The following is a 13522-nucleotide window of genomic DNA, read 5'->3' on the forward strand; positions in this document are numbered from 1 at the left end:
GAGTGGAGGTGGTGAGAAGTGGTCAGCTTCTGGATGCATCTTAAGAATAAAATCCACAGACTTGCTTTCGGATTGGATGCGAGGTGTGAAGAAAAGGAGCCAAGAACAACCCCAACATTTTGTTCTGAGCAGCTGCAAGGATGGAGTCAACTGAGACTGAGAAGATGTGGGAAGGGCAGGTTTGGAAGGAATCAAGAGTATGGTGAATAACTTGGGGCGGCCCCATGGCTTAGCTGTTAAGTGCGCAGGCTCCGTTCCTGCCGAGCCGGGGTTCGGATCCCGGGCGCTCACCGATGCACCGCTTCTCCGACCATGCTGAGGCTGCATCCCACATACAGCAACTAGAAGGATGTGCAGCTATGACATACAACTATCTACTGGGGCTTTGTGGGGAAAAATAAATAAATAAATAAAATTATTAAAAAAATAGAGTATGGTGAATGAACATGAATGAACGAAAATGAACACATGAATCACTAAATATCTTCTTTCTCCGAGACCTGAAATAAAAGGCCTGTCCCATGGGCAGCACCTTAAGTGCCTGGGGCCAGCGCTGGAATTCCCCGTCAGAAAATGAGGTAGCGGTTCCTTTAAGAGGGCCCCACCCCCCCCACAAAGCCCCGCCTAAAGAGGGTCACGTGCCCCTCGGTCGCGCACTAGAGGCGGGCCTCAGAGCGGTTTGAAAGCAGGGCGCGCGGCACAAGAGCTGCGGTTGGGCCTGCGGCTGGGATGTCGGTGTTGCGGCCGCTGGACAAGCTGCCTGGCCTGAACACGGCCACCATCTTGGTGAGCGTCAGTACCCCGCTTCCCCCGCCCGCTCTTCTTCCTTGGCTGCGCCTCACTCGCGCTGTGTTCTTTCTCTGAGGTACTGGCGCGGGCAATTCGGACGGGGTGTGGTGGGCGGGAGAGCCACGCGCGGAGCCAATCGGAGTAGCCGCCCTCTGAGGCTGAAGGACGCCCCCACCAATAGATGCGCGACGGGCTCTCTCCCAGTTTCTGATTGGTGGGCGGCTGGGCGGGGAGACCGCGGACGGGCGGAGAGGGGGTGGCTGAGTTCGGCGCAGGGCTGGGACTTGGTGCTCGCGTGTCGCAGGGTCGGACATCCGGGAGAGCCCAGGCTGTCCGAGGGAGGGTCTGGGGAGGTAGTAAGTTCTGTGCGGAGAGAACCCGAGCAGGTGCAGACCTCGGGCCCTCAACCCGTGCCTGGCGGCAGCCGGAGCCAGAGTCCTGGGAGTCGCGGCCGCCCTCGGTCGGTGCCTGGTCCCCAGGCCTCCAGCGGGACTGCTGTGCCCAGGTATCAGTCGGCCGCCTTCTCTCTCTGGGCAGCTGGTGGGCACGGAGGATGCTCTTCTGCAGCAGCTGGCGGATGCGATGCTCAAGGAGGACTGCGCCTCCGACCTGAAGGTGTAAGTAGCTGAGGCTGGGATGTCCGATCTCTCGGCTGTGGGCATGAAGGAGAGGGGAGGAGCCGCCCCAGAGGCCAGCCCCTCGGAGTCTCCATCCTAGCGTGATCGGTCCTCTCTGACCCTGCAGGCGTCTGGTAGCTGGCTCCTTCACGTTGTCTTCACATGTCAGCACCTCGTCCTAGGCATCCTCCATCTCCCTGTGTCACACACTTGTTCTGTCTTCCTCTAGCACTTGTCACCATAAGAAATTTCCTTGTTCACCTGTTGTTTACTTGTTTCCAGTCTGCCATCCCCGCGGACCCCAGGGTCAGCCCCTGAGGGCAAGAACCTTGACTTTTGTTCTCGGGTGAGTCCCCAGTGCCTTGAGCATACCCTGGCACAGAGTTGATGTTCAGATACACCCCATATTTGGAGAACAGGTGACCAAATAAGTATATTTAGTTTTCCTCTTTCTGACTGATGGGGAGTAGAAACAGCTGCTGGCAGGAGTCAAGTCACTGAATATAGGTGGGTGTCATTCTCCCTGTTGGAAAGATAAGCTCCAGGGGTCCATGTTGAAGGAGAAAGATCCAAATCTAGAGGGTATTTCCCCCATGTGAGTTGGAAATGCCCTTTACTAGGTAGAATAAGCCCTGTTACAGCACTTTATAGAATCTCTGATGAGCATAACCTTTTCCCTCTAAACACAGATTGTTCATACATGCATCTGTGCTCCACCTGTCTTGCCAGGCTCTTATGCTACAGATCAGACACAATAACCAACAATCTCAAACCTTAGCTCAGAAATGGGAAAGGATATGGGGCCGGCCCGGTGGCGCAAGCGGTTGAGTGCGCGCGCTCCGCTGCGGCGGCCCGGGGTTCGCTGGTTCGGATCCCGGGCGCGCACTGACGCACTGCTTGGCAAGCCATGCTGTGGCGGCGTCCCATATAAAGTGGAGGAAGATGGGCACAGATGTTAGCCCAGGGCCAGTCTTCCTCAGCAAAAAAAGAGGAGGATTGGCGGATGTTAGCACAGGGCTGATCTCCTCACAAAAAAAAAAAAAATTAAAAAAAAAAAAAAAAAGAGGAAAGGATAAAAAAAAAATTCGTTTAATTAGCATCAGAGTAAATGGAAAATGTGGACAAAAGTGCCTGCATTGAGCATAAACAAGATGGAAAGAAGTGTCATGGAAACTGTTGTCAGAAAAGGGCTAGTCACAAGACATGCAAAAATCTGATAAAGTACCCGCTCTGGAAGAAGATACAGAAAAAGGAGAAGAAAGCTCCTGTTCAGTGTTTTGTGCCATTGAGAAATTTGATAAGAACATGAATTTTTGTGTGCGTGTGTGAGGAAGATCAGGCCTGAGCTAACATCTGCCAATCCTCCTCTCTTTTCTGAGGAAGACTGGCCCTGGGCTACCACCCGTGCCCATCTTCCTCCACTTCACATGGGACGCCGCCACAGCGTGGCTCAACAAGCGGTGCGTCGGTGCACTAACGGAATCCGAACCAGCGAACCCCGGGCCGCCGCAGCAGAACGTGTGCACTTAACCCCTTGTGCCACCGGGCTGGCCCAGAACATGAATTTTTAAAAGAAGCATTCAAAGACCAAATGATAAAACAACAGAATGAGAGGGAAAAGGAGATTACAGAGCTAAGGGCAAAAAGGGCCCAAAATAATACCATATGAGATCTATCTAATAGATGCATAGAAACAGCAAGGATCAGAGTAGATGTGGTTGAAGACTTAATTATTTACAGAAAAGAAAGAGTTGAGAAAATCACAGTAAAAGTGTTCAAAGATGTAATAGAAGAAAACTTCCCTGAAATGAATGAAGAGTTGAATTTGTCCATTAAGAAGGAAAATGGGTACAGAACACTTTATGTCACATTATATCCTAGTTAAGTTATTGAACTTCAAGGATAAATAATTCTTCAGTCTTTTAGGCAAGAAAAGCAAATCACCCATATGGTCATCTGTTCATTCTGTTGCCAAATTTTTCCAGCTCTCCACATTTGGAGCATTTGACCTTTTGTGGGTGTGTAGAGCCATGTGACTATTTCTGACCAATGAGTTGTGAGCAAAATTGATTGTCTCTTTATTGCTGAAGCATTTAATTGCCAGTGAGAGACCCTTTTCAGCACGCTTTGCCTCTCCCATGGCAATCAGCAGTGTTCCAGAGAGGCAGCTTCATCAGCCTGGATCCAAAGTTATAGTTAGAGCAAAATATAAATATATATGATAATAATGTAAACATACATTTGTAAGTCATGTCCAAATGGTAAGTTGTGCCCTAAATTATAGGATTGTTAACTTTCTCACTTTTCATACTAGAGACTCAATCCAATATAGATAAAATTGAAACATATTAAAATGATGTTAACTTAAAAATGATACTAACTTACTCATTGTTTTATCTATTTTTTTCCAGTTCTACTTTAGTTATTTTGTATCCATTAAATTCAAATAAAATTAAATTAATACTATTCTGTTTTAGATTATATCCAAGTATCTGAATGTGTATACATTATGTACATGAAGAGATGTTTAGAAAAATGTTCTAATGTTAATAGTAATTTCTAGGTAACTGGACTTTTAGGAGTGTGTGTGTGTGTGTGTTTAGCTTTTGTATTTTTTGTACTTTTTGGTATTTCTTGAATTATAAGCTGGGGGGTAAGAGGAGATGGGTGATAGGAATAAGAGGAAATGGGCAGAAGTAGAGGGTTCAAGAAAAACCTTCAGGTGGGTATTTGACAACCAGAGACCAAGTCCAGACGAGGATGATGAGGGTGACTTGCCCAAGGTCACATAGCTGGTAACTGGCACTGAACTGGAACTTGAGCTCACTTTGTCACACTCCAGAGAGTTTCAGTCTTAACCCCTAAATGTTACAGTCCAACACCCCATCTTCTGAGCCTGGTCTCCCTCCCAGCACATAGCCCCATGCCATCTTATATCCAAAACTCCCACTTGCCAAGGCACTTACTAACCAGAGCTCTTTCCTGGCAGAGGGCGTCAGACAGGAGTGATGTGGACAGGACTAGCTCTGCCTTGCCCCTGTGCTGACCTAGGAGCCTTGCCCACAAGGGCATCAGGTGAATAGGTGAAGAGCCCTTGACAGCCTCTTCCCCTAGAAAGGGCAGCCTATGAAAGGTCACTGTGATATGGGTACGGATATCTAGTCCTGCAATTTCTTGTTTTTCAGCCACTTGGCAAAGTCCCTCCCTCTCCCCTCCAATGTGACTCGGCCCCGAATTGACCTGATTGTGTTCGTGGTCAACCTTCACAGCAAATACAGGTGAGAGCCAGGGGCTGGGGATTGTCAGGGCTCAAGAGGAGCTGGCTTAGGGGTGTGCTGGGATGGTGACCTCACTTGTGATGAGAAGGAGAGGAAACAGGGAGAGGCTGCCTGGGGTTAACTTAGGGGATGAGAAGGAGGGAGCCAGTGGCCAGTACTCAATGTTTAAAAGACACTGACAAATCCCAGCAGTGTCACCAGTCATTTAGCTGATGCTCTCTGAGGCCAACTTTATCACTGATAGCAGGCACAGAGATGAATGAACCAGACCCCTGTCTTCAAGGTGCTCCTGGCCCGTTGGGCGGGGGCTAGACTTGTGAACAGTTCCAGTACGTGGGATGTGTGCTGTAAAGGAAGGAAGTGTTGGGCTGTGAGAGCCTAAACAAGACCTCTGACTTTCAGGACTGTGGTCAGGGTACACTTTCTGGTGTAGGTGACCAGGTTTAGTTAGCCAGGTAAAGATGGGAGTGAGCGGAATGTTCCAGGTGAAGGGTTAATGTAAAGGGTAGAGGAGCGCAGTGTGTTTGGGGGATGTTAGGGCCTGTGCAAGGTCAGGAGCCTGTCTAGTATGGGGCCGTGGCAGTGGCAGCGTGAGTGGTGGTGATGCTTGTGGCTGGCCTGGCCTCCATTTGATGCTGGGAACCCTGGGGACAGGACTGCAGCCAGCCTAGGGAGTACAGAGGGAAGGTCTACCCTCTCCCTCCTGGGGGATGGCTGACTGAGGGCAGGGCACAGGGTCCAGCACAAGAACCAAGGCAATCACCTGGTCATGTTCTGGGGGATGAGGGATGGCTGTGGTGGAAACACCTGGGAACCAGGGACATAGAGACACCAAATACCCATAGCATCAGGGTTCCATCCAGACTTGCTACCTGACCCCTTGGAACTAGTTAACAGTGACTTAGGCCCCTGGGGGGCTGAGAAAGGGCTGAGATCTGAGATCTGCCATGACTGCTGAGGGTCCTGGCTCAGCAAGTCTGTTGCTCTTTGGGTAAGACCTCTCTGTTCACCAAAAGGGACACTAAGGAGCAGGCCATTGTTGCTACTGGCCTCAGGCCTTGTTCATTCATGCTGATACCTTGGTTTGGGCCCCCTGACCCAGATGACTTTTTGGCCAGGAAACAACAGATTCCTTCATCACTCCCTGGACACCAGTGAATGAAAGCTTTGGCCTGAAAGGTCAAAGTGCCCTTGTTTAGAGGAAAAGAGTGTTTTCATACAATTGATATGACTGTAAATACTGTAACCTTATTGGAGAGCAATTTAACAGTACCTGTACACATTTCTAAAAGACACATACTGGGGCCTGCCCAGTGGTGTAGTGGTTAAGTTTGCATGCTCCACTTCGGTGGCTGGGGTTTGCGGGTTCAGATCCCAGGCATGGACCTACGCCCTGCTCATCAAGCCGTGCTGTGGCAGGTGTCCCACATAAAATAAAGGAAGATGGGCACAGATGCTAGCTTAGGGCCAGTCTTCTTCAGCGAAAAGAGGAGGATTGGCAACAGATGTTAGCTCAGGGCTAATCTTCCTCACCAAAAAAAAAACAAGACACATACTGTGACCCAGCCATTCTTCTAGCCTCTGTCCTATAGAAACAGAAACACTTGCTTGGATGTGGAAGGATATGTGTAAAAGAATATTCATGCAGCATTCTTTGTCATGGGGAAAAATTGGAGACCACGTCAGTGGCATCACTGGGAAAATAGTCAGATTATGGTGCTGTGTGGGCATTCCAAAGAATATAACAGATACATCAAACCCAGCTAAACCCAACTCGATACTTATATGTATCACTGTCTATTTGCATATGAAAAAAATTTCTAGAATTACACCCAGCATTGTTGGCAACAGTTACCTCTGGGGAGTTGAGACCGAAGGGTGGTGCTGAAGAGGGGGACTTACTTTTTTCTTACACGTCCATATTTACTATTTGATTATTTTACAGGCTTGAGTCACTTTGTAATTAAAAGTAGTTAAAAAAAAAAGGAAAGGACAAAATATTCCTCTAGGGCTGTTTCCTGTTTCCATTCTCTGGCCTCTGGAATGAGGAGCAAGGGCTTCTGCCTTCTCTGTTGTAAGGTTTGTCCTCTGGTTTGTTTTCTCGCCCTGGCCTGGCCACCCTAGCCTCCGGAACGTGGAGGAGTCCCTGCACCATGTGGACGCTGCCTTCTTCCTGGGGAAGGTGGGCTTCCTCGCCACAGGCGGTGAGTGCATCCCCCACCTGCCGCTTCCCACCGCGCACCAAAGGCAGTGTGTGGCTGGGCGTTGTAGTGGCCTCCTTGCTAAGGCAGCCTGGCTGATGGAAAGAACATGGACTTTGGAATATGACCTGTTGTCAGTCTTGCTAAAAGCAAATCTGAGCAGATCATTCTGCTGAGTTAATTCTGCTGAGATAATTACTTAGAATTGCCTAGTGGTTCCCTGTGGCTTCAGAGTAAATTCCAAACTCCTGTAAAGGCACAAGCATTTGCAATTTGGCTTCTGCCTTGCTGTCCAGTCTCATCTATTACTCTCCCATTCTCTGGTGCAGCTTATAGTTCTCTAACAAGCCCTGCTGTTCCTGAGACTTGGTGATCTTCACAGTGGCAATCATAGTAGCTCACCCTTAGGGAGCACTCAGTGTATGCCAGACACTGTCCTAAGTGCTGTTTCCGTATCACCTAATCTTCACAACAAACAACCCTTTGAGGTGGGTATTATTATCTCCGTTTTGTAGCTGAGGAAATTATAGTCCTGAGGTTAAGTCACTTGCCCGAGGCCCCACAGCTAAAAAGTGGGAGAGCTAATGTCCATACCTAGGGAGTCATAGTCCACAGCCTGTGCCCTTCATGATTATACCATATGGCTTCTTGCAAATTCTCTTTTCCTCTTTTTTATCTAACAAACCCCTATTTTCTGCCTTCTGAGGGATGCCCCCCAACCAACCCTACAGTCTGGGCCCTCAGGGTATTTATCCCACGCATACCTCTGTCAGAGAACCCTACCTGTCCACCTACACCTGTGGTGTGTGTGACCTGTCTGCCCCTCAGCTGAACTGGGAGCTCCTTGGGGGAGGGCCTGCCACAGACTATACTCTATAAGTCTTAGTGAATAAATGAATTACAGGTCATTTCTATATATTCATTCACTGAATCTCTAAGTAGCTCAGGGGTAGGGTTTGTTACGCTGCTCATTTTATAGATGAGGACACTCGTGTTTTCATAGAGCACTCTCTCAAAGCCCTTTCAGCCTTATTTTCTAATCTGATGATCTTGACTGCCCTGAGAAGAAAGTGAACAGGACTGTCACCCACTGACTAGTAAGAGACGGAGGCCCCAAGAGGGGAAGTGGATTACTTTGCCCAGGGCCTCTTGAATTTCAGCCCGTCGCACTCCCGCTTCTTTGCAGCCGGACGGGAGAGCCACTGCAGTGTTCACCGGAACACCGTGGCGAAGCTGGCCCACACCTACCGAAGCCCCCTGCTCTTCTGTGACCTGGAGGTGAGGACACTGATCATGCGGGTGCAGGGAAAGGACAGTCAGCACACAGTGGGTGTGACAGGAATGCTTCTTGGAGGGTCGTCGTGTCCCCAGGGGAGGGGGACCTGAGGTGGAGACACAAGATCCTGGTTTGAATCCTGGCTTTTCCGTTCATTGGCTGTGACCTTGGGTGGGTCCCCCTAAGCCTTGGGGGACACAGATGTAAAGTGGGGTGATACTGTGCTTTCATCTTCTGCCTCTTATGTGCCAGGCGCTGTTACTTATGGCCTTACCTTTGCTTTGTTTTCTCTCTGCTCGTAACTGAGTCTGTGTATGTCTTTGTGGGTCCATGTTAATATCTCACTCTCCCGCTGGCTGTAAGTGCTGTGAGGCCCCGGCTTCTTGTCTGTCTCATTAACTGGTGTATCCTCATGTCCCCCGGCAGTCAGAATGCCCGACGTCCCCCTTACCTCCCTGGATTGTAGACCTTGTCCAGTCCCAGCCCGGGGCCAGGCGTCCCTGAGGCAGCAGGTATGGTGGGTGTGTGGGTAGATGGTTGGATGGACACATACTGTGTTGGTTCTGCCCTGACTCACTTCTATTTGTGTTTCTCATGAGGTGAACCCTAAGTATGAGGATAGCAAAGCAGATTTCTGTTTTGCTGATAAGTTTTACTCTTCAGCCTCTCTTTCTGCTGGATGAATCCTGACGACTTTTTGCTAAAGGGTCCTCAGCAGGAGTTGCTGCTGCTCCCTCTGGGAGGTCTGCTGAGGGCTCCCATGGCCTGGACTGCCCCACCCGTGCACCAGGCCTGCTCAGTTGGTTTGGGGGTCTGTTTATTGGTTTTGAGGTTCGTTTTGAAGATTTGTATTTCTGCTCTGTTCTCGGTCTTGTACCTGTTCCCAAAGGCAAAGTGACATAAAGCAGAGAGCACTGAGTCAGCACACAGTCCCTCACCACCATCTAGACCAGAGGTTCTTGTTGTGGGGTCTGTGGACCCCTCTGGTCTGAGGGTAGAATTCAAGGAATCTGTGAACTTGAATGAGAAAAAAAATTACTTCTTTTTTTCACTAATCTCTAGGTAAGATTTAGATTATGAATGTAGGCAAGAGATGTCAGTAGTGTTAGCCAAATCTGTGACTGTTACCGATAGAAGGGGCAGGTGTTGCCATGTTACATGATGGTTGGGGCTATCTCATCACTCCATTGTTGCAGTGGTCACTAGACTGGCCCTACATCTCCTTATTCATGCGTCCATAAAGAGGCCCGTACTGCTCTATCACAAAGTTGTTTCATATTTGGTGACTATTTTAAGAGCCCCTGACTAGACCAACGCTCGGATCTCAGGTGGGACGCTGAGGCCTGAGGCATGCCTGAGGTGCCTGCCCCTGCCAGGCCTCTGCCAGGCTTTCCTCACAACAATCCTGAGAAAACCGAGGCTCAGAGAAGAGGTGACTTGCTTGCAGTCACGCAGCTAGTGAGCAAGCGGGAGAGCCGGCAGGTTGGTACGCCCATCGTAGCCTGCTGACTGTGTGGCGTTAAACAGGTTCCTTCCTGCTCCCTGCACAGCCCTAGTCTTCTTATCTCTAAAGGGAAATCATAATCTTTGCTCCACAGCTCAGGTGCGCATGGATGGCCCTCGCTGGCCGTGGTGCCCGCTAACCTTGAGATGGGTGGTGCAGTTCTGTATGTGGCCAGGAGGTGGCAGGCCATACCAGGTCCTGGGTCTTCCTGGAGCCTGAGAACTCTCAAGAAAAAGGCCTGCGGCAGTGGTTTATTTATGCCAGCGGCAGTCCTGCTGAGAACACAGACCTGGCATTCCCAGGGTGCAGCACCCAGTGTTTGGACAGTGTCATTCCTCAGATCCATCTTGTCCTTTTCAGGGCACACTCCTCTGCATAATCCAGTTTGAGCTTTGCCGCATTTTGAGGCCTTTGCGTGGCAGGAATTATTGACCCTGTTTTACAGATGAGGAAACATGCCCAGGGAGGTGTGGGAATCGCCCAGTGAAATTCTTTGCTAGATCTGCCGATAGGACCCTATGCTGGTCCTGGAGAACACAGATGAGTGAGTCACTAACCCTGCCCTCTCGGAATCTAGCGAGATAGTCTGACGTGTAATACATGTAGCAGCAGAAGGATCTGCAGGGCTCTGGAAGCCTGGCAGTGGATGTAAGTCATTCCCTCCTGTAGGTGATGGGGCAGTCGTGATGTGGTCGGACAGGTTTTGGGGCCACGTCTCTGGAGTGTGATATGTGGATGGAGGAGGCTGGCCAGAGGCAGGAAGCCCGGGACGAGGCTGCTGTGGGAGGCAGGCCGTGGAGCCTGGGCCCGAGCAGCAGCAGCTTGGGGGTATATTTTAGAGCAAAGGCCACAAAACTTAGAGTAAGAGAATTTACTCAACTAATACTTCTTATATCCCTACAGTGGGCCAAGCATCGTTCTAGGCTCTAGGGATGCAGCATAAAACAAAACAGTAAAAAAAAAAAAATAAACACCAGCTCTATTCTAGTGGAAGAAACAAAGTAAAGAAGTAGAATGCGGAACGTACGAGAGAATGGGGATGTGACCTGTCAGGTGGTGGTAAGCAGTGAGATTTAGATAGGGTGTCGGGGGCGGGGAGGTGCTCACTAAAAAAGTGACGCTTAGGTAAAGACTTGAAGGAGGTAAGAAGGCAAGCATGGAGACTCCTGATAGAAGGCATACTTGGCAAGAGCAGTGCAAAGGCCCTGAGTTTGGAACTTGCCTGGTGAGTTCAAGGTCCCACAGGGGCCTGGGTGGCTACAGCAGAGCAAAGGACGGAGCAGTGGAGATGGGCAGAGTGACGGGGGCCAGGGCAGGAGGGCCTTGTGGGTCACAGTGAAAGCAGTGGCTTTTACTTGGAGTAAAACCCGAGCTGCCAGAGGATGTGGGTGGGGGGAGGGATGCGCCTGACTCGGGTTTAAGTGGGTCCCTCCAGTGTTGGGATGAGAGTAGACTGAAGGAGGCAGGGGCAGAAATAAGGAGACAGGGCCGGGGACTATTTCTGGAAGAGTTAAGAGTGGCCCGGACTCGTGTCCGGGGGAAGAGGGGATGGGGTGGTTTACACTACTGGGTGTTTCCAGGGTGGAGCCAACAGAATGCGCTGATGGCCTGGAGGTGAGACAGGAGAGAAGGAAGAGGCAAGGACGGCTCTGGAGTTTTCAGCCTGAGCAGCTGGAAGGAGGGAGTTGCCCTTGGCAGAGATGGGATGACTGCAGGGGGAGCAGGTTTAGGGGGCTCCCAGGAACTCCATTTTGGATGTGCTACGATTAAGTGTCTGTCAGACGCCTGCGCGGAAATTGACTAGGCAGCTGCATCCGCGTGTCTGACATTCAGAGGAAAGGTCTGGAGATGTAATTTGGGCATCCTCGGCAATTGGATCGTTTTAAAGCCATGGAACTGGTTGAGGTCGCCTGAGGACTGAGTGTGGGGAGGAGAGATGCACAGGCCAAGCCCTGGGGCCCAGCATTTAGAAGTTGGACAAAGAGGAGGGAGCAGCCTGTGAGGTGGCAGGAAAAGCTGGGGAGTGGGGGTCCTGGGAGCCAGGTAGGAAAAGCATTTCAAGGAGGGAGGGAGCAGCTGCGTCAGATGCTGCCTAGAGGAGAATCTCGGTGAGAATGAGGCCGTGCGATGGGGACTGAGACGTTACCTGCGGACTTAGAACCACGGAGGTTATGAGTGACAAATGGTGTAGTAGAATCAGGAGGACTTGAGGATGCCCGGTCTCGGGTTCCGACGACTGGGTGGGTGGTGATGCCCCCTTCCCCATTAGAGAGGGAACAGGGGAAAGAGGAGATGCTTCTGAGGCCACCCCTTGGCTGGTGCCAAGCCCTGGAACAGTCTTGTTGCCCCTATCTAACCCCACAGCTCCTCTGGGCCCGCCAGCCCTTCAAAAGCCCTGATAAAGGCACTCTTTGTCGATGGCACCCTCCTATACCCGAAGAGGGTCGCTCTCTGTCCACCCCTCTTTTCCATCCCAGATCCCAGCTAAGGGAGCTCTTGGGGCCTGTGCCTCCCAGGCATTGGTTACGACTAGCCCTAGTTCAGATCCCAGCTCTGCTGTCACTGTGTGACTCTAGGCAGTTTACCTGACCTTGCCAGCCCTGCTTGCTATAAGCCTTTGTTTCGGTGTCCCCAGAGGGTGTTGGAAGGATTTGGTGAGCAGAGGTGGTTGGAAGCTGCTTGGTGCGGTGTGCCATGGACAAGGGCATGGCTATGATGAACAGTGGTGTTCTGAGCTGTCCCCACGTCTTGGCCCCCAGCTCCCCTCTGGCAGCCCATGCACCTGCTCTGTGTCAGGGGAGCAGGGCTGGCCGCCTTGGCTCTGCCTCACCACTGTTCTCTACTCTTCCTTTGCAGGTGGAAGGCTTCCGAGCCACCATGGCGCAGCGCCTGGTACGTATGCTGCAGATCTGCGCTGGCCACGTGCCTGGCGTCTCGGCCCTGAACCTGCTGTCCCTGCTGAGGAGCTCTGAGAACCCCTCCCTGGAGGACCTGTGAGGGCCACCGGCCCCCAGGCTGCCCCTCCCCACACCTTGGTGCCTGGCTCAGTAAACATGCACTATTGCTGCGGACCGGGTCACGGCTTGAGAGGCTCTGGGTCAGCGGTCAGTTCCCCGCGGGGCCCAAACTCCTCTGCCCTCCAGCAGGGCGTGCTGGGGAAGGAGGGGGTCCAGCTGGTGGGACTCCAGCACCCCACCCACTCCACGCTCGCTCCAGCAGAGCCCTGTGTCTTGATCCATCTGACGTACTGCATCTCCACTTAAGACTTCATTTGAACAAAGAGTCCATAGCTAAAAAAAGTTTGAAAATCACTGGTCTCACCCACCACTTTGATTTTGCAGATGAGGAAACTGACTCAGAACAATTGCGAGCAGGGTCGGGGGAGGGGCTTGGACTCTGTGCACCCAGCCTGACTCCACGTCCTGGCCTCGCCTTTCCCGCAGATGCTGTGCTGCCTCTTAGAGGCTCAGTCTCCCCAGGTGTAAAATGGAGAGTGTTCTCCTCTCCTTGTTGCGTAGCAAGGACTGAATGAAGTGACAGAGGTGACGTGCCTGAGCTTGTGTTACCCCGATCCCTGAATGCATGCTTGGTGTCTTTCCTAATAAATTGTATTCAGGCCTCGCATGGTGCCGGCAGAGCTCTCAGTGAGCAGTAACTGTTATCTGAAATCACGCAGACCTAAGTTCAAAAACTGGCGCAAATCCAGGAATTACACTGTTTGTGAATTCATAAATCTGTGAGAAGTAAGTATGAGGAGCCGGCCGGAGGCTGGTTTCTGGGTTGGCAGCGAGATTGTGCAATGACTGTTGCTTTCCTCCTCCCTTGAGTCTAATTAGAATTTGTGGAAGTGCCAGGAT

General features: G+C 51.1%; 1 protein-coding gene across 2 annotated transcripts; it reads left to right on the forward strand.

Moving 5' to 3' along the window:
• Positions 1–659: 659 nt before the first annotated feature.
• Positions 660–13309, forward strand: CENPM (centromere protein M). 2 transcript variants are annotated; one of them, XM_004437920.3, is made up of 6 exons: positions 660–786; positions 1327–1406; positions 4592–4684; positions 6809–6888; positions 8072–8163; positions 12522–13309. In XM_004437920.3, the coding sequence occupies exons 1-6, from the start codon at positions 730–732 to the stop codon at positions 12660–12662; spliced, it is 543 nt and encodes a 180-aa protein (XP_004437977.1). In that variant the 5' UTR covers positions 660–729; the 3' UTR covers positions 12663–13309. The 2 variants fall into 2 exon arrangements, with proteins under 2 accessions (XP_004437977.1, XP_087304965.1); XM_087448839.1 differs by having other exon boundaries at positions 735–865.
• The last annotated feature ends 213 nt before the right edge of the window (positions 13310–13522 follow it).

The sequence above is a fragment of the Ceratotherium simum genome, chromosome 25 (genome assembly GCF_057802395.1).
Source record: "Ceratotherium simum simum isolate JZ-2026a chromosome 25, ASM5780239v1, whole genome shotgun sequence".
Classification (NCBI taxonomy): Eukaryota; Metazoa; Chordata; class Mammalia; order Perissodactyla; family Rhinocerotidae; genus Ceratotherium; species Ceratotherium simum.